The sequence below is a fragment of the Amblyomma maculatum genome, chromosome 2 (genome assembly GCF_055883805.1).
Source record: "Amblyomma maculatum isolate TAMU_Amacu chromosome 2, ASM5588380v1, whole genome shotgun sequence".
In the NCBI taxonomy this organism is placed as follows: Eukaryota; Metazoa; Arthropoda; class Arachnida; order Ixodida; family Ixodidae; genus Amblyomma; species Amblyomma maculatum.
In genome coordinates this window covers 14228897-14253588 of record NC_139345.1, presented here as the reverse complement: position 1 = coordinate 14253588, position 24692 = coordinate 14228897, and the positions used below count along the sequence as shown (strand labels likewise).

Genomic DNA, 24692 nt, shown 5'->3' with positions numbered 1-24692 from the left:
TTCTTTCATAAATCTTACAACGCAGCAGTAAGAAGGGCATATCAAAAATGACCCATAATTTTTGATAACTAGACCTGGATGCAGCTCAAAAATGCAGCGAAGCATGACGGCACCGACTGGTTCTCCTGACGTTGCTGTTATTCCCTCAGTGTGAAATTTAGGGGTGTGCAGATATAGAAAATTTCTAATAGGAATTTAATAAGTTTGTTATTCAATTTACATTTGTGTCCAAAAACTTCTTTCGAAATCCTTGAATATTCGAATATTACCAAATACATCGAAAATGTTAGAAATCACTGCAGTTTCACTGCACAGCGCACACTTTATTGCAATGTTTTGCTGCGTGGACTTGGAGTGCTTGAAAGGCCCTTTTCATAAAACGGAAAAATGGCCCTGTTTTGCGAAAATGTGAAATTAAGCCTTACTACTCATGACACAAGATTATGTTCAAAGAAGAAGCTAGAATAGAGTAGAGTAATGGTAGTTCCCAGTCTGAGGTCACTGTGCCTGCTTACCTTCCAGTCCTGTTGAGACCACTCTCCTCCCTTTCCTTTTCCTCCTCCTCTTCTGGAGAGAAAGCTGGTTCTTTTGAAGGCTCCTGTTTCTTACGTCCCTCCTGCACGCAACCAGAAGTACACAAACATGTAAAGAAAAACTGAACTGAATGGCTGCATGGAAAGCTCAATTTACTCATACCTGCTTGCCATGAGTACTCTCTTACTCAAAATAACCAATATTTGTTATATTCAAATTTATAATTTAATTTAATTTAGCACAGTTTTCCCTCACAGAAAGGCATGGTTATGCTCGAGCACCTTGTTAATACAACTGAGCTGCAACAAGTCAACTGAATAGGGGAGACAACCTGGGCCAGGGGGTGCTGCGCCACTTGTGCGTTAGGGTGCCTCGATGTTGGCCGAGTGCCGCCGTTCCGGGTGATGACATGCTTTGTACCGCATCGCGCTGCCGCTGCTCGATGCGGCGTCATTTTGGTGCGGCCGTCCCTGCCACGATCGCCCCTGCAGCCCTTAAAACCAAAGTGGCTGCGCTGCGCTGCTGTCATCACCCTTAACGGCAGCGCGCGGGCAACACTAAGGCACACTATTCTGCATCAGCGCCCTTAATGGAGACTTCAGCAAAACCTCCGCGCAGTGGGGCTGCTTCGTCTGCTCCGTGCTGCATTCCAGTGCGTGTTTACGAGCACGCGGTTGTTGCTCTACTCCTCTGACCGCGTTTTGGCCGCCGTCGCAAAAGGGGCAAAAACTAAATAGAACCAGAATAAAAAAATGACGGCGCACTTTTTCGAAAAACTTGTGTGGTTAACGGTAATGAGGGGGGGGTTGTCGGCCCTTTTTTTTTAAAGTATCTCGTACCGATCGTGTCTCGCACCACTATTTGTCCCTGGCTGTGCCACAGCGGCCATCGCAGAACAGTCGGCCTCAAACAACAGCTATGTCAATCGTTATATTCTCATACGCAATCCTGGTTCGCTAGAGATAACTGAAGTTGGGATTGCACAGAATAGTTGTAGAAATAAGAAGACAAAGGTTTCCGTGGACAGATGTCCCCGTCTGCATGGAAAGTCTTCAGGCATTTCCCCGCTGTTTGTCTCGTGAAGAGAAAGAAAACTGCCGCAGGAATGGCATGCCTCGGTTTATGGTGAATGATCCAGGTCGTTAGAAACCAGTAATCAATAAATGTAGATAGGTAATTGATTTCGGACAGCAGCGCCGCAGCAGCAAATTTTCCCTGGCCACTGTTGGCAAAAACCAAAGGGTTGTTTTTGTGTTGTGTTTTGTGCCATTGTAAGGAAAACATACTGGAGAAGGTAATGGCAACCCACTCTAGTATTTTCTGCCAAGAAAACCCTATGGCCAGTCACAATAGCATTAATGATATGGCGCCGGAAGATGAGCCCCCCAGGTTGGAAGGCGTCCCACATGTTACTGGGGATGAACAAAGGGAGATTCCTAGTAGCTCCAGGACGAATGAAGCGGCTGGGCTAAAGCCAAAAGGACGCTCAGTTGTGGATGTGTCGGGAAGCAACTGGAAAGTCTGATGTTGCAAGGAGATATATCACATAGCAACATGGAATGTAAGATCTATGACGCAAGGTAAACTGGATGTTGTCAAGCGAGAGATGGACAGATTGAACATTGATATCTTGGGCATCAGCGAGCTCAAGTGGACCGGAATGGGAGAATTTAACTCTGGCGACCATTATGTCTTTTATTGTGGGTACGAATCCAAGAGAAGGAATGGGGTTGCTCTCATAGTAAACAGAAGAATGGGCAAAGCAGTGCTAGGATACAATCCCAAAAATGACCGAATGATTTCACTTCGGATCCAAGGTCACCCTTTCAACATAACAGTTATCCACATCTATGCACCAACCACTACTGCTGAAGAAGCTGACGTTGAGAGATTTTACGCGGACCTGCAATGCCTTTTAGACTGCACTCCATCATCAGACGTCGTTTTTCTCATAGGAGACCGGTATGCTAAGGTCGGGTGTGAAGAAATATCCAGAATTACAGGCAAGCTCGGTCTTGGTGAGCCAAATGAAGCTGGGCAGAGGCTTGTAGAGTTTTGTCAAGAAAACAACCTGACCATAGCAAATACTCATTTTCAACAGCACAAGAGGCTCCTGTACACATGGACTTCACCGGACGGTCTGTACAGGAATCAGATCGATTATATTCTTTGCCGGCAGAGATGGAGAAGCGCTATACAAGCAGTAAAAACAAGGCCTGAGGCCGATTGTGGCACCGATCATCAGCTTCTTGTTTCCAAAATTGAGCTTCGATTGAGGAAAACGCAGAAAACTAGAAGGCCTTTCAGGTATGATCTGGATCAAATTCCATCAGAATATGCTGTGGAAGTGAGGAATCGATTTCAAGAATTAGATCTAGAAGACAAAGAGCCTGAAGAGATGTGGACTGATGTTCGTGATATAATACAAGAAGCTGCTACTGCTACTAAGGTAGTTCCAAAGCAAAAGAAATGCAAGAAAGCAAACTGGTTATCTGAAGAGGCTTTGCAAATAGCTGAGGAAAAGAGGATGGCAAAAGTTATGGGAGAAAGAGAAAGATACAAGGTTCTCAATGCGGATTTCCAGAAAATAGCAAGGAGAGATAAGAATGCCTTCCTGAACATACAGTGCCAAGCAGTTGAGGACAACAGCCAATTAAGGAACACAAGAGCTCTGTATAAGACAATCAAAGATATCAAAGGAAGCTTCTGTGCTAAGTTGGGCGTGATAAAGGACGAACAAGGCAGGGACCTCACTGAAGCTTCAGAGATAAAGAAGAGGTGGCAGGAATACACAGAAGAACTGTACAAGAAGGACCCGAATGTGCAAACCCAACATAAAACGGTTGTGGTTACTGATCTCGAGCCGGGCATCCTGAAGAGTGAAGTTGAATGGGCCTTAGCCAGCCTTGCTAAGAACAAAGCTAGCGGAATTGATGGCATTCCAGTTGAGTTGCTTCAAAACCTCAACCATGACGCTGTTAACATTCTGCATACATTATGTCAGAAGATTTGGACAACCCTGCAGTGGCCACAGGATTGGAAAAGGTCAGTTTACATCCCCATTCCAAAGAAAGGCAGTGTCAAAGATTGTTCCAACTACCGCACGATCGCGCTTATTTCACATGCTAGCAAGGTGATGTTGAAAATCCTCCAAGATAGGCTGCAGCAGTATGTGGATCGGGAGCTTCCGGACGCGCAAGCTGGGTTTCGCAAGGGCAGAGGAACTAGAGACCAGATTGCCAACCTTCGCTGGATCATGGAAAAAGCAAGAGAGTTCCAGAAACCCATCTACTTCTGCTTTATTGATTATGCTAAAGCACTTGACTGCGTAGATCAAAGCAGATTGTGGCAAGCTCTCCAAGTGATGGGAGTTCCAATTCACCTCATCTGTCTCCTCAGGAACCTGTATGAAGGGCAAGAGGCCACAGTCAGAACTGGGCATGTTATTACTGATTGCTTTCCGATTGAGAAAGGAGTGAGACAAGGCTGCATACTGTCACCCCGCCTATTTAACCTATACGCAGAGTGCATCATGAGGAAGACCGGTCTGAACGAGTCTTCAGCTGGAGTAAAGATTTCTGGAAAACGTATCAACAACCTTAGATATGCAAATGATATACCACTTTAATGGCAGAAAGTGAAGTGGAACTCAAGAGACTTCTGATGCGCATACAAGAAGAGAGTGAGAAGTTTGGGCTTAAGCTGAACATTAAAAAGATAAAGATCATGGCATCTTGCCCTATCAAGTCCTGGAGCATCAAGGGACAAGAAGTGGAAGCTGTGACAGATTTTCTCTTCTTGGGCTCCAAGATTACCCCGGAAGGAGATTGCAGCCATGAAATTAGGAGACGCCTGCTTCTGGGAAAGAGAGCCATGGTTAGCCTTGACCACCTAGTAAAGAGCAGAGACATTAGTCTGCCAACCAAGATCCGTATAACTCATGCTATGGTCTTTCCACTTGTGATGTATGGATGCGAGAGTTGGACTGTGAAGAAGGCTGACCAGCGAAGAATTGACGCGTTTGAATTGTGGTGCTGGCAGAGACTCTTGAGAGTACCTTGGACTGCCAGAAGATCAAATCGGTCGATATTGTCGACCATAAACCATTGCAGGGTCAAATTCTAAAGTTAAAGCTCAGCTACTTTGGTCATCTGATGAGAAGAGAGGAGTCGCTGGAGAAAGATTTGATGTTGGGAAAGGTTGAGGGTCGCCGGAGAAGGGGTAGGCAGTGAATGCGATGGTTAGATGGCATCGTAGAGGCGCTGCAGATGAGGTTATGTGATATTAGGAAGATAGTGAGAGACCGGAAAGCGTGGCGTGACATGGTCTATAGGGTCACAAAGAGTCGGACACGACTGAACGAATGAACTGAACTGAAGGAAAACATCCAAAACGCGCCGAAGTTAGGCACTACGGCGTCGGTAGCAGATCCTTTGTAGTTATTACTCTGATGAAGCGAATGGGTCATTATGGGTGGCAATGTTTACTTTCGTTGACCTTGTTGGGTGGTTCTCTAAAACATCTGTCCCCAAAGAGTGGAATAGGCCCCTTTCAAGTGAGCAGTCACAAGGGGAAAGGAAGCTTCCCAACCAGTGCTTGAAGCACTCGTTGCTGTGTACACTCGTATCAATGATACTCCACGAGGAGGCTGGACTCTTCAATCTCTAAACAGCATTGACAAAGACATCGAAGCTTCCGCATTATTCTTTTACTCTCCCACACCTTACCAACACAAGAGGTGCTGCCTCAGGACCCTCAAAATACCTGTCGCTTGCATCTTGCCTTCAAGTAGCGAATCCGCATTCATGTTTTTTTTTTTGTTTTTTTTTATGTCCCAGAGCCTGCCAACAAGCGCTCTTTGAAAACAATGTTCGCGTTGATCGTTTTTCAGATCTGAAGTGACACGCAGTAATGACAGTCTTCAGTTAATCATAATTTCTCGCTTTCGAAAGCACCGATCAAAAACACGTATCCAACCAGCCTCTTTGTCAGCCGGGGAACCAAAAAAGCAAAAATGAGAAACCCCATTGGCGGAAAGCGCCGGCTTGCACGCGTCTGTACGCGACTGTTCCCCCTCCTAACGATTCTCTTTCTCCTGCTCCACGTGCACACGCTCCCGTTCGAGCGGGCTGGGCTGCGCAGGCTCCACAGACAGCCGTGCGCTGCATGGCTACGGCTGCGCACAAGTTTCGTAGTTCTTGTCCACTCTGCCAGAAACCGAGCGCTGGTGTCACGAAGCAATCTCCAGCTTGGGTTCCTTAATTAACGTCAAATTAACCACGGTATCGAATCTGAATTTTTTCCGGTTTGGGTTCATGTTCATGCCTTTTGGATTCAGCTTTGGATTTGGCGCTGGAGACACATTCCAGTCCGGTTCGAACCGCTCGACCCTCTCTAACCAGTTCAAATGGGTTCAGAAAAAAAAAAAAAAAAAAAAAAAAAAAAAAAAAAAACTTTGGGTGTATTTTTTTACTCCCCTTTTTTAATACTGAGTTTTATTTCCTGTTCCAGTATGTAATAAAAGCAGAAAATTCATATAGTAATCTGTCCATTGTTTTTGTCATCAAATGTGACAGGCTCTACTTGGTTGTACAGACTGCAGCAAAATGTTGACAATGAGCGACCGATGATAAGCAAAATGAGGGGAAAATATAATTATTTTCATTGGCACATAATCAACTAAAGCTGTCACGCGCCGTAGGAAAGTTAAAAGAAAATAATGTTTCCTGCCGCACTTTTCAGGTACACAAAATGTCATGTGAATTTTATGTTAAATCAAAACCTTTACTGCTACATGTACCAGAACATTTCGTACGGCTCCCACTCTGAAATCAGATCAAGGTTAAACCAAGCACACACCCCAAGACTAACAACGTATATACCATATGTGTGACTATATATCGTATAGCACGCGGATGCCTTTGCATTTTGCCTTTCTATGGAGGTGAAACACAAAGGCATCCATGTGTTGTAGCCAGAGATTGGTGTTATGCATGTTGTAATATCCAGTCGAAACCGGATATATCAAGCCTGGGTAATTTGAATTTTAGTTATATCAAACTTACAAAATATCCCCTTAAAAATCCTGTGTAAAAGTACAGGAAAGCTTTGTCGCATATCGAACTCCAGTTTTATGGGTTCAATACATCGAACTCCGCACCACGCACTGGAAGCTGCACCTTCCCTAAAGATGACTGCATCCCCCTCGGTCGTTTGCCGCATAACATTTTCAAGCCACGCACGGAAAGAATGAGTGAGAACAGTTTGGCAAAGGCTGGTCTAAGCAGCACTGCACCTTTTCCCTAAAGTTGCGCATCTGCGGCGATCGTTTGCTGCATGCCAGCATGTTACATTTGCATCCATGTGCTTGAAGGAACGAGAGGGAACCGGTTTGGCAACAGCCGGTACAGAGCAGACACAGCCAATGCAGATGTGTGCTGAGCTTTCTCTCTCCCCTTCCTCCCTCTTTCCCAGTCTTCGTTCACAGCAGCATGCACTACACATGCACCAACAAGCTAGCTCAGCCCATGGTGGATAGAACATCAGACGCTATCTCCAGTGTGTGTTGTGAACTCTCTGTGTGTGGCGGGTGAGGTGCAATGCGCGTCTTGTGTCGTCGTGCTGAACATGCGGTGTGCGTAACCTAAGGCAGCTGCGGATGATAAGAAATGGCAGATTTTTTTAAATTTTGCGAGAGTCCACAATCCTTGCTGTGCTGAACGTGCGGCGTAGCGTAAGGTATGGCGGCTGCAAACATTAAGAAGCAACAATAGAGGCGTCCATCCTTGCATCTACAAATCAACGAAAGCATGCGGTCAGCTGCGATCATGACAACGGCTTTTAGCATTGTTCGCTTCGAACGACATTTGCAACTATCATGCTTTCCAATGATTTTGTGACTGTGGACTCCGCTGTCACGATCGAGATCTTGACAAGGCTAGCGCAACTCGGAAGCCTACGTCATGACAATGGATGGGCGATAAAGTTCCAGCAAATGAAGATACGAGTGCAGATCTGAGTAGAGTCACGTGGTGTCCTCGTGCCGCTATACCCAACCCCATATGTGCAGACTCATTGGCTGATCCTTTATCACTCATTCACTCGCCATGACGTTCTCTGATAGGAGAGACGGTCACACAGCGGCCTTGTTAGAATCTTGGTGGTATCGACTCTGCCTGCCCTAAGTGGGGCATGACAAATCGAACCAGGCTTGTGCAATCAAGCCATCACGGGCACTCTGCCAAGTTCGCTCCCCACCACCGCAGGAGCTAACATCAAAAATATAGTGAAAATATAAACACCGCCTGACGTTATTGCTGCACAGCTTCTTGGCACGCTGCCAATTAATGAGCTGTGGACGAGAAATCCGAAATGAAGGGACGTGCCACCGACCAACGCTTCTCTTTCTTTTTTTTTCAAATTTATTTATTGCACTTTGTAGCAAAAATACAATTTTTGCCGTGGGACCGAGGCTAAAGGTGACGTACAAGTCACCTGACGGGGCCTTCGGCACCACAATGACATGTGCAACACAACGCAGCAGGCACAGAGCAGCACAAAATAGTCAGTCATATGTGAGAATGTAATACAAACACAAACCAGGGGCAAAATACATAAAATTCAATCTGTAACATACATCAAGGTAACAGTGTCAACAGTAATTGGTATTACACAATGGAAATAGGAAACAAATAATCACGTATGTTCCAAAAAGTACATCTTAATTTTTTTTTTTAATGTTAACAAGGAGGATGATTCTTCAAGTAGACAAAATATGTCAGGATAGCAGTTCAAGAGGTTAGGGATTTGCCAGTGAATTAACTGCATACCATACCCGGTCCTTATGCGAGGTTTTATAAAGTTCACATTTCTAAGGACGTAATGTGGATCAGTGTTGAAAAACGTAGTTAAAAACGCATTACTGTCAGTTTTGTATTGTCGGTATATAAATCGGATAGTCGTTGTTTATAGAGGGCTGTAATACTTAATATATTACTTAGTTTAAAGTATGCAGACGCAGAATCATATCTAGACAGGTTGTGAATAAACCGAAGGCCTTTCTTTTGCAAAATATAAATCTTTTCCATGTTGGTTTTTGTACCCACTCCCCATACCAACAGGCAGTACTGAACACGAGACTGGACAGTGGAAAAATATAGTTGCTTCCTCAAGTGCATTGGCAGAAGCGGGCGAAATTTATTCAGTATGCCTATGTATCGGGCTGTTTTGCTGGATACAAAGTCTACATGATAAGACCAGCGGAGGTTTTCGTGAAATAGAACACCTAAATACTTATGCACTGAAACACGTTCTAAGGAGACACATTGGAACGAAAGTGTGATATTTTTATTTATTGGTTTATTGACAGCGGAAAAAAGTATATATTTTGTTTTATTAACATTTAACATCAGCTGGTTTGCACAAAGCCAACTCGACAGATCTTCAAGCCATTTGTTAGCTGCAGACACTAGGGAGGGTAAGCTTGGCGAGGAAAAAAAGGCGCTCGTGTCATCGGCATAGAGCAAGATATTGGAAGTTCTTGGCGGTAAAAGTGAAAGGTGGGTTCATTATGCAAGTAGGTTGATTACAAGTTAAGTATGGTATTATTTTTCATGATTGCAAGCGGTGTCTCAAGCCGATTTCTGTATATAAAGTTATCGATATATGGAACTATTTTGTGATCCCCTTGGAGTTTGATATATCCGGGTTCGACTGTGTTTTCCTTTGTTCTTGTCAGCTTTTTGCAAGAGATGATTTTCACTATGGTTGTGATGTTTGTGGTGTGCAGCGGCACTTTTAAAATAAGAGAGAAGAGTGCTTTACAAGCATCGATAAAAAAAAATAATGAAGGTAAATTGCCAGCAAAAGTAGGTCTCTACCTCTACTGAAAAGTTTCAGCTGATTAGCACACTGTGAACACCTGGGCATCGAGACAGTTCCATATAATAATACATGCTTTTTTGAATGTGTGTGTGAAAGGCTAATTGGCATGGAGATGATTTGTATGAACTGATGCTTATCCAGGGGGCCATAAATATAATTTCTAATTCAGCTTTAAAAAATCTTGCGTAAGTGGATGCCCAAACGCTATGATGGAAACATGTTCATCTATCACTCTTTCAGTAACTACATCATCACTACCATTTGCACTACATCTTTCGCCCTCTGTGATTGGAGTATTTGAATAAAAAAATAAACTAAGTTTTTCATAAAGGAACTACGTTATTTTTCTTCGTATAAACAGCTCAGTCCCTAACTGTATACTTTCATGATATGAAAAAATAAATTTAGCTTAGCTTCGGAACTCTTAATTATAAGATCTGAATTTGACTAAGGGTCCCAGACTTGCCTATGCTGAGAATTGACATTACAAACAAACTTCCTCATTAAAACTAGACGAAGCTGTTTTGAGGGGATATACAAATGTTTTTAATATGTTTACGCTTATCTGATTGTCAGTAATTGTAATACCGAAATAATTTAGTTGATTGGAGTGCTCGATTTCTTTTTTGGTTAGCGGCATAGGTATAATGCAATGATTTTTTTTATTTGTTAGCATCAAAGACAAGGTTTTCTCAAAATTTACTTTCATGTCCCACAATGTACACCAGTCATCGATAGCTTCCGATTCAACAGAATTTAGTCACTGACACTTTTACACATCTTTTCATTCAGGAGCACACTCTTGCACACAGCCTTAGAACCTGGCATGTAATTGCAGAACTTCTGGGTGAGATTATTAGGTAAGGCTTTAATTAAGCACTTAGTTTGAAACCCCAAATAAGAGGCTATATCACCCGCACATGGAGCTGTTAATGCTGAAAGGCACAGTGCAAGTAGCTCCTCCCCAGTCTTAAGAAGAATCCCACTAAAGGCATAATGCTTGACCTAACTGCCAGGGTTGCTCAAAAATAAATGCGCCAAAATATAATCAAAACATGCACAGTTTTCTACAATTCAGCTATTAAATTTTGGAATGAAGTATAAACGTTTAAAAAACCATGAATGCTACGAATTAACCAAATCAATAACAAGTAACACAGAGCAAGATTGGTCTTCATGGAAGAGGTCTCAAGCTTTATTTATTTATTTATTTTTGCTAGCAGACCACGCAGCTTTTGCAATTTAGTATTCCAGATAATGCATGTAGACAAGTGCTTGCCTTTTCTTAATCCTTTAAACAGTTCATGAGAGGCTTTACTGCACGGGGAAAATGTAAGAACCATATCGAAGACAGTGCAAACTAGCACAGCCACAAAGAAGATAAAACCTACGGATATACAAAGCACTTTCAAATAGTCGCATGTATTCTTCAAGTGCTATTTACAGTTTGGTCATGCTGCTTCCCCTAGGTCGTTTCATTGAAACCAAATACCCAAGCCTACGACCTGACTGTCATATGGTGCAAAGGAAAGCTTTCAATAAACAAGAACAAAAAGTGGAAATGGCAATGAAGGGCATATTCCAATGCAAACATGAAACTAAGCATTTGACAGCTTACTCAGTACAAGAGGATTCCAACACTGCAAGCATAACCTGCTGTACAAGGTGGTTTTGTCTGATGATCCCAGCCCATGAATCAAGTTTATCTACCCACCTGTGATGGCACGTGCTGTGGGGGCTCAATGCGAATCGAAGGGTCCCAGGCACCAGGAGGCAGCACAGTAGCCGCGTCCAGAAACTCATCGACTCCAGCCAGGAGGTGGTCTCTGTTCTTAGCCTTGAAGGCAACATCATGGAAGACCTGCAGTAATGGAAGACCCACACTTACAACTTTTGCCTCTACCACTAATACAAAACAGAAAAAGAGTATCTCTGTTTGGAGTGAAAAAAGAGCTGTGGCAAGCAAATAAGAGTGGTAGATAAAATAAAATGATTGGAGTAGTGACTACTCTTCCTACTATTCCTATCTTATGTTATGACATCCCAATGATGATATTAATACCGACTAGCCAAATCCCACCTAGTTATCAAATTCGGTTAGCCTATAACACTGAGATTTCCCCGATATGATACACATAAAACGCCAAGAAAATATTTGCAGCTATATACTCTTGCACAGTTGAGGTGTAAGCATTTCATGCCCTTTGTATCAGAGCGGTAGCCTACAACATGTGCACTTTCACACAGCAGCAGATGATGCAGCAAAGTGGCATCATTCAGAGTGCGTCCTAGCACCATCAGTTGAAAGCGCACCATTTAGTGGTAAGCATATGGTGGCATCTACGCTATAAATACTAGTTTTTCTTCCTCCCTTCGAATTGATCTTGCAATGGTTTCAATCCCACATTGAGCTCTCTTATGCCGGTTGCATCTTCTACCAGTGCTTTGGTTTTTAATAATGGCTGTCATTCAATGTATGACAGAAATTAATGTAAGGAATTCTCAGTAGCTGCATGTTTCACGGGCATCTGCAAAAAAGATATACTGCAGCAATGATCATTGTGATGAACAGCTGTTTGACCATGAATGCATAACTCATAACATCTAAGAAAAAACTTCGGGTGCAGTCCTGATGATGTTACTAATGAGGAATCTCTATGGTAGGCTCAAGGTTATTCGGAGCTTCTGGTACAGCATCTTGCTGCATTGCTTGCAACCACAACCAATATGTTCTTTGCTGCCTGTCTGAGACTAACCAAAGAAAGAGTTGATAAAGGATTGAGAGCCACATGCATTCTAGTACAATTTGCCGAAGCAACTAATGTTACCTGTGGACAAAGAGTAAAATAGTAGTGGGCAAAGACACACACTGCAGCTTAAAAGTGAGCCAGCGACCAAAAACATTACATAAAAAAAGAGGCATTGGTGGAGGTGTATGCATTTGCAGCACCTGGTGCTGCTGAGTACCTCACTCTTGGTGCTGTACGTGCCTTGGCCAGAGAGCTCTTGAAGGTGCCCGTGCGTGCATAAAAAACAACAGCTGAACAATGCATGGCAAAAATGAGCGCCATGAATGATGTGGTGATTGCATGAAATTGACCAGCTTTCCAGCCGCCCCACACTACCAGCATTTGACGCATACATGCCAAATTTAAGTATTTGGTCTCTACGCATTATGCCAACTCTTCTACTTGCTCTCAACTAGAAAGCAAGGTGCCGCATTTATTTCCACAAAACAATTCTGCTCTCTTTGATTTCAGTGACTGCTGGCAGCTCCAGTGTATGAACAGAAGCACCTGTGACACTAGACGAATTGGTGTTAGCACTCTTATACTTCCCAACTCCATTTTTGTGAACGGCACTCCCCTGTGTGAAAGATGCATCAAAAGTGAGCTCGCTCCTCACCTCGTCGGACATAAGGATGGCGATGGCGCGACCGATCTCGTGGTACCGCACCATGTTTCCCTGCGGCCCAAGCAGGATAAAAAGGAAGCGGGTTGGAACGGGCACCTCGGTGAGGTCGCCCAAGGGCACCGCAGCTGCCAGGCGCACGAAGGCTGCGATAGGTCGCTCGAGGAATTCCACCTCGCCCACGAGGATGTTGGATGCTTGGGCCCCTGAAGGAATCTTCTTCATGAATGCTTGGTTCAGCTGCACACACAAGAGACAGGAGGGTCCCTTCAGATAAGCACTGAGCACCTAAGATACTGGACACAACAATTCCTAAAGAAAGGTAAGTTCATTTTTTCTAACTTTATTTGTTTGTTTGCTAACCATAAATAGCAGAACAAACTCTATCCAAGAGCAGGATGTATGAAAGAGGTATGGGTGCATGAGTGCCTTTGAGTGCCAAATCCAAGTGTATTTGGGCGAGCCCTTCTGCACACCCTTTGCCAAGCCTGATTTTATTTGTGTTGCATCTTGCACTCCCTCCTTACGATTCTCGACTTTATGTAGGTTAAAAGAAAATCCCGGATTAGTCTGTTTTTCTGTTCAGCATTTCTTAAAGCACAAGTTCATGAAACTTTCACAGATGAAAGACAGGTGTCAGTACTGTGCCTGCTGCAATGTTTTGTGGCAGTTGGTTTTTGAAAATCTGGCATGCAGGGAGTGGGTCTTCTCGAAATATGTGGCTTATAAAATGATAATAATGAAACAGCTGGCTTGAAACTGAAAGCTGCAATACTGGCATGTGTATAAACAGAAAGATGTTGGAGAAAGTTCACTGGGCCCTTGTAGGTTCTAACTAGCTCAATTCACACAGCCAGTTTACCTGAACGAATGTTTTTGCCCCGTCAACATCAGGTGTATTATATAGGCTCACGTAAATTGCAACTACGCATAATTCAACAAAATTTTTGGCCCCCTTTTTATTCAAGTCACCAAAAGTCAACTGTGACAGGAAAATCCTAATTTGAATTAGGCTGTTATTACTTTGCTCATGTTTGTTAGCCAAAAACAGCAGTCGTGAATGCTAGTAGTTCATCCTTTCAGAAAATACTTAGCACTGCGCAACATTACAGAGAAGAAAAAAAGAGGGAGAAAAGGACAAGGCACAGGGTAATTCACGACTTAGTTATCCCGAGTCTTTTATGTCTATTTCTTACATCTGTAATCTCTTTGTTTCTTATGCTGCCTTCCACTGTTTCTGCCATGTAGTAGGCTAAAATTCTTGAGCCCTGAACTACAATGCTTAATTACCATATGGAACACCATATGGCCTTAGCTGAAATCTCAGGTGTTTGTTGCCAACCACGAAGCAGCATTTAGGCGTTTTAGAGGGCCCCACTCCATGCAAAAGTCAGCAACAATTATCAGCAGCAAAAGGCTGTCGATGGGAAAGAAAGAGTGCCAGCCAACTGATTATGTTAGCAATAGTGGGGGGCTGACGTGCTGGCAGAGGGAAAAGCATATCAAGGCTGAAAGGTGAGCAAGTTTTTATACATTCATTTCTTGGTAGTATGCGCTTGTGCCTATGCCAATGTAGCACTGCTGTTTCCCAAAAATATATCCAATATAGAGAAAGCCATGGCTGGATCCAGGAAGGAAATATCACAACTGTCTGTGTCATACTAGTGTCTGACACATCCACCATAAAAAGTTAATCCCAAATAAACCTACGACAGTCACAATAACACATTTCAACTACTCGCATGTATGTCTCTCACTCACATGTATGTTTCTCGCGCATAGGTATGTCTCTCGCACATATGTATGTCTCTCACATGCATCAAAATTTTTAGCCTAAAACATCAGCCATAGCAGATTATTAAGATCCACACAGCCCTTGCTTCACCAAATCTGAATCAAGCCTGAAAGCAACACTTTAAGCAACTGAAACTGGAAAAAAAAAAAAAAAATAAGGAACGAGAGTTCCTATATAAAATGGTATTACCATGCTGAATTGCATGTTTCCCATGAACTACAAAAACTAAATCGCTGAATAAATATTTGTAGAACAATAGACATCAAATATTTGCTGTTTCATTTCTAGAAATGAAACAATCTGAAAGTTATTTTATTCAGATCAATTCAGCTAGATTTTAGTGCCAAAGCTCCTAGGTTAATGTTGCTTACCTTGGCTTGCTTGACCTCACTAAATGAGTACTTGATGCACGCATTACAGTGGTTCAAGCAATGTAGCTCGTGCAAAAGTGCTACTTTGATGCAAAATTATTCCACAATAGACTATACCTTATAACTCCACAGCTGTAGCTTATTGCCTTTATCACTTTGTGTACATATTGGCACCATGTTTTAACGATGTGCTACTGTGGATGCATATTTTGCCAATATGATGAAGTGTGTATTTGCTCTTGCGCTCTTCGAGTGCACGTGAACACTATTATACAAGACCAGCTGTTTTGACTCCTATACAAGGCAGAACAAAAGTAAAGCAGTGCTTTCAACTGTTTGCTATAAATGCTGCGGATCTATTTCCCATCCTCTGGTTACTTTTGCATGCTGTCGTGACTAAGGGCATTATTAAATGATCATCATCATCATCAGCCTGACTATACCCACTGCAGGGCAAAGGCCTCTCCCATATTTCTCCACTTAACCCGGTTCTGTGCTAGCTGCATCCACTTGACCCCCGCGAACTTCTTAACCTCATCCGCCCACCTAACTTTCTGCCGCCCCCTGCTACGCTTTCCTTCTCTTGGAATCCAGTTTGTTACCCTAAGCAACCATCGGTTATCCTCTCTTCGCACTACATGTCCTGCCCATGCCCATTTAAATGAATTTTAAATGAATGACGACACAAAAGAGCAACCGACAAATATCTGATGTGGAATATGAGCGCTGTTCATGCCAACCCTGTGTTGAAGGTCGGGAGAACTGGCATTGGTGGCCGCATCTGTGAGTGTGGAGCCACTGTGTGCCAACGCTGGGTGTGGGGCGTGAATGTGGAGGGAATTGGAGCTGGGGCTCTGGGTCATGCCCTCTGCATTGTTGACAGAGGCACCTGTCGAGAGAAAAAAGAGAATGCTCACAATTACTGGACCATGCCTTCCCTTTGGTGTATGCTGCTTCCTCGACTACAAGTTGAGGGACACTGAGGACAAATCAGTCTTGTTCTTAGTGACACTCTCAATTATTTGGCTCTCTGAGGCTAGGTAGATGCTTATTCGGCAGCAAAAGATGCATTTCTGGCTGAAGAAACTGGATTTAATAATAATAATAAAAAAAAAAATGTTCCCCACCACTTGGTCCAACTCGCAACACGACAATTAAAGAAGTCTTCATGATCATCTCTGGGAAATGGTTGACAGGTGCAGCCCTGCATCACAGCAGTCTGCCTATGAAAACTACCAATGGCAGTGGCGACATTCACGTCTTATTTCTTGGCCTTTTCTAGCTCACAAAAGTTCGTTTTGCAGTGAAAATAGACACACTTTGTCATTAGGAAATGTTGATGGTCTGTTGACAGAGGTTGACCTCAATTTGTCTTCAGTGTCCCTTTAACATTCCGAAGCGACTTAATTTTTACTCCAAAAAATGTTGCGTTTTTGTAAAAAAGAAATGCTGTTTAGACATGAGGATACAGTTGGCTATGATTATAGTAGTGTAACAACAAATAGCTAGCTAGCAATAATACAGATTGCAGTGGTAATTTTAGCACTTCTTCCAGTAGTGACAGCTTCTGCTCATTGTGCAACAGCAAGAAAAGAAAGAGTGAAACACAGCAAACACTCTGTGCCATTATGAGCCACAGCAATGCTTGACACTGTTTTTGTTAACTGCAAGCATTAACATTTTTGGTCACTAAAGCAACAAATAGGTTGAGGCAGTGCTTTTGTTAACTAGAAGCATTAAATACACTCAAAGCAAGAGCAAGCTGCTGTCATAAAGCGTTATGTTGCTGCATATAAAAAGAAAAAACACCAAACACAAAAACCACTTCATCCATTCTACACTGAGTTGACTTGGAACACGTGCACACAGTACAAGCAGGTCACTGATCACTGATCAGCTCTGTGCTGTTGTAATTGCAAATTCTGACCTGAATATGCGTAGAAGAAACAGGTGTGCAGTGCAAGTGATGTACGACAGTAAAGACAGTGCAAATTTTAGCACCTTTTGTGTTAAATGCCACAGAAACACGGATAGCCTAACATTAAGCACTTTTAACTCGAAAAACTGTGCAATGCAGGGTACCAAATGGTACAATTCCACATCACATACAGGAAACTTGAAAAGCTTGAGAAAAGATGCTTCATATGAGGGCTAGTGCTCCCCCCATTAGCTCCTCACCACTGGCTGGCTAAAATTTTAGCCAGGAGCTATCTCAAGGACTAGTGTGGTGCCCCAAAACATGACGGGAAGTGATATGAGACCAGTCCACTAAGTCTTTTTCTGACGCTTGCTAAGATGCATGGATATACCAGCCAAATGGGGTAAATTTGCACTGGGCTACAACTGATATACTGATTCAGTCGAAACGAAACACACTTCTAACAAACTAAGCAACAACAGATCAACCTTTGCGAGCCAAGGGTGTGTTCACATTATATAAGAAAAATTTAACATGCCCTCCCTATGCAAAAAAAAAAAAAAAAAAAAAAGAAAGAAAGAAGAAACGACTGTCAGCATGTAATGAAGAAGGATAAAAAGATAACAATGTCATATGTCATGCATTACTTTGTTAAAAATTGTCTCAGCACCTGCAGACTGAAAAAAAATTATGCTATGTCAACTTATTCAAAACTTGATGTGATGCAATCACATTAGTTTACATTAACAAATAGGTAAATACAAGCAATTCTGTTTTGTTATCGCATGAGTTTTAAATCCTTAAAAAGTCTCTGAGTGAAAAAAAGAATGCTTAAAATTGCCCCCTGACTGGCATGATGAAAATTTGGAACAATTAAAAATGTCACAAAGCTATGCACCATTTGTAGCTCTAGGGATAAAAAAAAAGCTAACAAGACATAAAAGCAGCAGCATTGTTCAAAATAAATATTTTTTCTCAGTAGTGTCAAAGCTGATGAAAGGATCAAGGTGACTGTCATCTGTGCGCTATCTGAACAAGTGGTGTGCATCAATGGCATGATTAACTTACATACAATCTTCAATGACAGGATGCCACTGATAGTTATAGTGTAAATGGAATAATAAAGTCAGTTACTGACAATCTAGCCATTACCTAGAAGATAGCAAATGCTCTTATCCACCTTATCAACTTTATTACCACAGCACTGCCGTTCAGTTTAACATAATACAGTACAACATGAGACACCAACTACATTAGTGCTGGCAGCTTAACTTTGTGTGTACTGATGAGAACTGGATATCAAAGTACTCTATTTTAATCACGTTTGACAAGAGTCAATGCTCCCAGGAGCAAATAAGGGCAAACACTGCATCTAAGTGTTCATGTGAAATGGAGTCACCTGCCCACATACCCAATGTGAGCCATGTTCACACGAATGAAACCCAAGCCTGAAAGTGGCACACCACACAACCAGTGTCATGAATGCCAAGCTCCACGGAAGACATACTATCCTTGGAATATCTATTGTAAACTGTATGCTGCATAACTATTTTTTTTTTTTTCTTTGCAACAAAAACTGAGGGTTTACAATTTTTGCCTTTGTCCAGAGGCAAGGCTGGTGCCACCGCCTATGTTAGTTAAAAAGCACCTCATACAGCCACCATAGATGCTCAAGCATCCATGGATTGCGATCAATAGGCACACTGCTATCAATTGCAAACCTTCAAATTTTAGTCAAGAAGCACTGCAATAACAGTGTTTTTCAATCACGAATGTCCCAATGTTCAATATGCTAGCTATGAATTCCGATAAATGAGCAGAAAAGCATGCAAGTGCAAAAATTGCTCGAAATGAGAGATGGCCTTCTCCCCCAGCTGGCCATATGAGGCACATTGCATAAACCAATCTAAACTGCTCAAATCAGAAGTTTAGGGCACACTTTTCATGGCAAATATACATATTTCTTTTTTTGCAAAAAATGTTATCTCTTTAAAACATTAAGACCTTTCTGCACGGGCATTTCAAAGAACAGAAACTTTCCATTAGTACCTATGCTGCTGCGTTTTCATTGAAAACCTGTTCTACCCCAAGTAAGTGAAAGTCATGTTGATGCTGTAATTAGAGCATGAGGATATTTGCGTAAGTGAGTTCGTGAAGTCGCCCCTGCATGAAATATGAGGCCACCGCCAGGCTTCGAAATTTACAGGTACTGCAACTTGTTGAAGTGCCTTGTGTTTTTAAAAATACATTTTTAATGGCTACTGTGGGTGGTCACGGTGTACCGTGACCACCCATGGTAGCCACTGATGCACAGATCCAGACTGAAATAAAATATGCCAATAGCAGGTTATAAGTCAGCCGTAGATTCGGGCTTTCGCTATTAATGCCAACATCAAGAGCACAAATAAGGTTAGCACATACCTACACATTCTGACCTCAGTGAACCACATTAAGAAATTTTGAGGGACAGTGAGGGCAATGCAAGCCTATATTTTTTCAATGCAAAAGTTTAATGTCTGGCTCTCTGTCGCCGTGCTGACGTTTGCTCGGTTACAAAACACTCATTCATTGCAGAGAAAGATGTATTTTAATTAAAAAATGAAACATCATTTTTTCTCACCACTTGATCCAAATTTGTGACGTCATTACAGAAAAGACCCTGTAATACCTATTTGGAAAGAAGAAATCTGTGTACAAAGTCCACAGACATCAGTGCAGTTTGTGAAAACGACTGGTGGCAATGATACTTTTAATTTATTTCTAGGGGGACTCTTTACAGAAGACCCCTTTTTGTTTCATTGACAATTGCACCTTTGTCATTCAGACACGGTCATTAGTCCATATCGGCAGACTCCCAACTTTTGAGTTCCGAGACCCTCATTAGTCCCTGGTCAGAATCTAGCCCACTGTAGTAAAACAAGGTGAGTGTGCATAGTACACAGCCCCAGAAGTCATGTGACAATCTGATTTCGCATGTCCAGTGAGGGGAGAGAAGACACCATATGATACACTGTGAATGTCGCATTCGAGGAAACGGAGCCCCGCAGCCAACAATGATGGGGCTGGTACATGTGGCGTTAGCAGAGTCAGCAGTGCGCAAGATGAGAGCAGTTGACGTGGCCACCACCACTACGCAGTGATGTCATCAGGAGTGTGGTGAGTGCTGGGTTAGCTGTGCGATAGCGCAGTGCCTGAGGTGCCTTGGTTACAGGGAAGTTGTTCCAGGTACATAGACACCCTTCTGGAATAGCTCTTTGCTGAAACATCTGCAGCTCACTGTGAGCTGCACGTATAGGCGTGACTTCCCTACGGTATAAAAAAATTCAAAACCGCTTTGTCCGCCTTTCCAGCCTCTTTTCCCCAAACTTCCTGCCCTTGTCTAGTCGTTTCTACAGTTTTATTCCTTACGAAAAATAAAAAGACTGAGTCTTCAAAGCCTTCCATCAGTGCGGAGAATTAGCCCGGATAAAAGTATCTACATGTGTAAAGTGCATAGTACAAGCAAACGTGACCAATCTCATATCAATCAACCAAATGTTGAAAAGCTTGAGAAATAATTTTGTCTCTGAAAATCAGGATTATGAGACAGCCTGTTTAGCTGAACTTAAGTACTGCAAGGTGAAATTTTTTTGAAATTTGCTAACAAGACTCCAGCTTTTTTTATTAAATTAGCCGGTCCAAATGAGCATGATGTTTACTTATGTTTACATATTGCTGCATAATGCGAGAACAATGCAGTACTGTAGCTATTATAATTTTCTGCATGTAAAATTAAGAAAAGGAAGCAATACTGCACATAAAGCACATCATAATAGCTATCTTCAGCTGCCTTACTCTCGCACTCCCTCCTCCCCTCTCGTCCTCTTTGCATGATACATCTAGGCCAATGTCGTGGATCTGAAGTTTTTCCCATTAGCAAGTACCAAAATCATAGTGACAGTACTGTCTTTTTAGCATGGTGTTCCTTTTCTTAATCTGTACAGAAAAAAAAAAAGGAACTGTAGCAAATTTCACCTAGAGCTTTCCAGTAGGGTGGTGGTTTGGAATGCAGCCACAGACAGGAAGACATTTATACGGGCCAGGGTTACAAATTTTTGCTAGGCACCTTTACCGCAAAAGAGTTCCCTTAGCATTCTCGCTGGATGCCAGCCCTCGGGGTTCACTTCAGTGTTTGTGGTGGCAGCAGGTGCCGAGACCACCACAGATGACGGATCAGGATTAAGTGATGGACTAGAATCCTTGCCGCCGTTGTCTGGATGTCAGTGTTGGTGTTCAACACCAACCGAAGGAGGAAGAAACAAGTGCACAACAACGATGATGCGGTAAATGCGCTGAAATAGACACACACACAAAACCACAACGATAACAGCAAAGGCCACGAAATGAATGGCTTGTCAAGTATCCTCAACACCATCCAATTCTTATCGAGCCCATCACTAAAGCTCTCCTTCATAGGCTGTCATCATGCAGTTCACATGACCACACAGAAGTACACAATATCTATATGAAACAAGAGACAAGAAAGCGTCTCTCATAATGCTTCACACTTAAAATTCTGTTCTGCTTTGCTTCAGCTTGATTATTGATTTTCACTACCTGTGAGTGTTACCGTAAAGTTAGAGTATAGAAGACAGGGAGCATTTTGCAGTAAGTGTCAAAATAAAAACGCAAGCAAGTAGCTTTACCTTAACTGCAAAACACCAAAACAGTGACTATACTTGACTGAATGCCAACCACTACTTGTAAGCAAGAGATAACGTCATTTCTTTATAAAACAAGTATCAACCTACATTGCAGGAGGATTTCAATGTCACGAAATTAGACTCAAATCCATCACCCCTACACACTACTATTTTGCCGTGTATAGAAAGAAGCAATGATACAGCGGAGTTGACACCTAGCACAAATTTGCGTGCTGCGCTATAAACATGGTGCCAAAGTCCACAGCACTTCGAACTGCACTCATTTTAAATACTGCATCTGCCAGATGTATGTCATTTGTATGCAGTAGCAAAAAAATTAGGCGAGCACTCATATTGCAGCATAGGAGTCAACTTGCCTATAGAAAACTACCTTTTGAAACTGGGGTGTCAACCTATATGCAGAGCAAACCTATTTGCAGAGTATAAGCTAGTTTTGGACAGGCAACAGGCAGTTCAAGCCCACTGTTGGTGCTTGTTACTGTCAGGCTGCATGAGGTTCCATGTGTAAAAAAAGAAACTGATGATGATGATGATGATGCTAATAATAATAATAACAACAACAACAATTTGAACGTAAAGCAGTTCTTAGCCCATTTGTTGGCCTCATTCATGTTAGCCCGGCTTCTTCCTTGCCTGAGCGACAGCAAATTCTGCTTATGAAAATCTCTAAATCATGTGTTGCGCTGGAATCTGAAACTATACAGGATTGTTTGCAATATAGTTTCGATGCTAGTCAATTAGGCTGCACAGGAGTGTGGAAGGCAGGACGCAGTGCAGTCTTTTTTGCCTTCGAGCTCAGTTTTTTTTTTCTTTTGAATGCTGGCCTTGCAATTAAATCTTTACGTGTTAACTGCTTTGAGTGCCAATACCGCGATAACCCTGGAACTGCCCCTGGTTGACCCTGGAACAATGAACTGCAGCAGCAAGACAAAGAAGTGTCAGTAGGCTATGTGCAGACTTACAGTTGGAGCTAACGTTTTGGGGGAGCCAGCTGAGGCTGATAAAACTTTATTCACAATAAGTGTGGAATAATAGAGGGAAATCGGCTAGCGTGCCTGCAGTCCGTGGGGACCTTTGGCAAAGTCGACCCATTCAACGGCTTTGAACAGAATGTCAGGGTCATCGCTGAACCTTAGCTTATCCCAAGATTCTTTACAGGGATCAGGCAGAGCTATAAGATGAAAGTCGGGGGGGGGAGGGTATGCATCACATGAATCACGTTACAGTACACTCTTCTCTATCAGCAGAACTAAGCAAACTCAGTGCAGTGCACCTAAATATTGGTAAGAAAGTCTCAACAACTTCAATTTTTAACCACACTCTCTCCATTCCGGATGCCTCCCAACATGAGTACCCACCACCACCTTTGTATTTTTCACAGTGAACAAAGTTCTTTGAATATTGTAACAAAAATAATGATGGGTAGCTGCTGAACAGCTACCATAAAGAATACTGCATTTTTCACAAAGCAGCCACGAAGTGTTAACCCATATAACACAAACAAAAACTACCACAGGGAACTGCCTTTAGCAATCCACTAAAGCTGCGCCTTCAATTATATGATGATGAAAAGAAAAGGAACAAAGCCACAGAAATGACAGGAAAGAGAAAAGGAGACAACACACAGGGCCTTGCCTCTATCCCTCTGTTTCTGTGGTCTTGCTCCTTATGATGTCCCACCAACTGGCTACAACTGCTCTATTAATTACATGAAAGGGATGCCTGCTAAGCACTCTTTGCATCTAAATGCATGTTTGTGAACTCACCAGTTGCCTGAATCAAGAAGTAAAACAAAAGAAAAATACAACACACACTATTATTACCACAACACAAATATGCTATTGAAATCATAGCACAAATAATGAAAAAGCTCTTCAACAACAAACAAAAGCTAATTGTGGAGTTATTCCAAGCTATTATGTCATAACACTGTAATTGATATATCATGTTTCAAATACATAGTAATGAAATAATAAAAAGAATTCACTCCAAAATGAGATGATCAAGTGGACAGAAAATGAGAAGGATTACTGCAAGTTCATCTCCCACAAAACCCAAGATTCAAGTGCCCAAACAACCTGCAGCACAGTCACAGTGCAGGATGAATATTAAGATGTTTGTGGCAAATAAAATGCTACTAAAGCAAAGTCCAGTTTCAGTCAATGATGCTTGAGCTCTAAAGCCATCGCAAAGCAAACAAATTCACCTGAAGTAGTAAGGAATTACTCTGGAAGCAATTAAGGATGGCTCATTGAACAAAGAGAAAAAATAACGACCCATCACCTAAAACATGGTCTGAACAATATGTGCAACCCAATTTTTCTTTTTTTTTTTTTTTTTTTAATGATCGACACAAAACCTAGTTAAATGCTGCGGCAACAATGGTGCAAGGTGGCAGGAGCCCGCGTCAGAAAGAATCTCGGCAGGGCGAGTAGGGTGCTTACTGTGGGCTCCAAACATGCTCTTGGAGGAGTTGCGACCAATGTCAGCCAGAGATCGAATGAGGGGCAGCCGTGAGCCTTTGTCGGTACGATGCCGTTCGTGCTGGTGTCGGTGACGACGCAGAAGCACTTCCTTGGTGCGCTCAAGCTGCTCGCCAGCCGACAGCTGACCACTGTTCACCATGTTCTCCAACACAAGGTCTGAAAATTGCATTTTTCGTTTGCCAGGTAAGCAATGAGAAAAGAAGCACAGCGAGTAGCTAATGAAACAATGCGCAAAACATCATTTATTTCGGGCACATGGTACAAAAGAAGACTACACGTGGTGATGCGCACAAAAAGGAATGTGCCGGATAACTGTCCTCAGAAGTTTGTTTTTGGATAGAAGATCAGCCCAAATGTTCACCATGTTCTCCAACACAAGGTCTGAAAATTGCATTTTTCGTTTGCCAGGTAAGCAATGAGAAAAGAAGCACAGCGAGTAGCTAATGAAACAATGCGCAAAACATCATTTATTTCGGGCACATGGTACAAAAGAAGACTACACGTGGTGATGCGCACAAAAAGGAATGTGCCGGATAACTGTCCTCAGAAGTTTGTTTTTGGATAGAAGATCAGCCCAAATTTACATGGCTT

General features: G+C 42.5%; 1 protein-coding gene across 7 annotated transcripts in view; it reads right to left on the bottom strand.

Moving 5' to 3' along the window:
* Window positions 1-24692, bottom strand: part of Ndae1 (Na[+]-driven anion exchanger 1) — a 239355-nt gene that overhangs the window by 33608 nt on the left and 181055 nt on the right. For 6 of the 7 annotated variants that reach the window (XM_084593300.1, XM_084593299.1, XM_084593302.1 and 3 more), the window contains exons 6-11: window positions 24060-24257; window positions 21024-21164; window positions 15735-15883; window positions 12823-13068; window positions 11132-11278; window positions 516-616 (exon numbers count right to left, since the gene is read on the bottom strand). In XM_084593300.1, coding sequence (XP_084449426.1) covers window positions 516-616; window positions 11132-11278; window positions 12823-13068; window positions 15735-15883; window positions 21024-21164; window positions 24060-24257 — 982 coding nt within the window. The remainder of the gene's footprint in view (window positions 1-515; window positions 617-11131; window positions 11279-12822; window positions 13069-15734; window positions 15884-21023; window positions 21165-24059; window positions 24258-24692) is intronic. The other variant, XM_084593301.1, reaches the window with a different exon arrangement.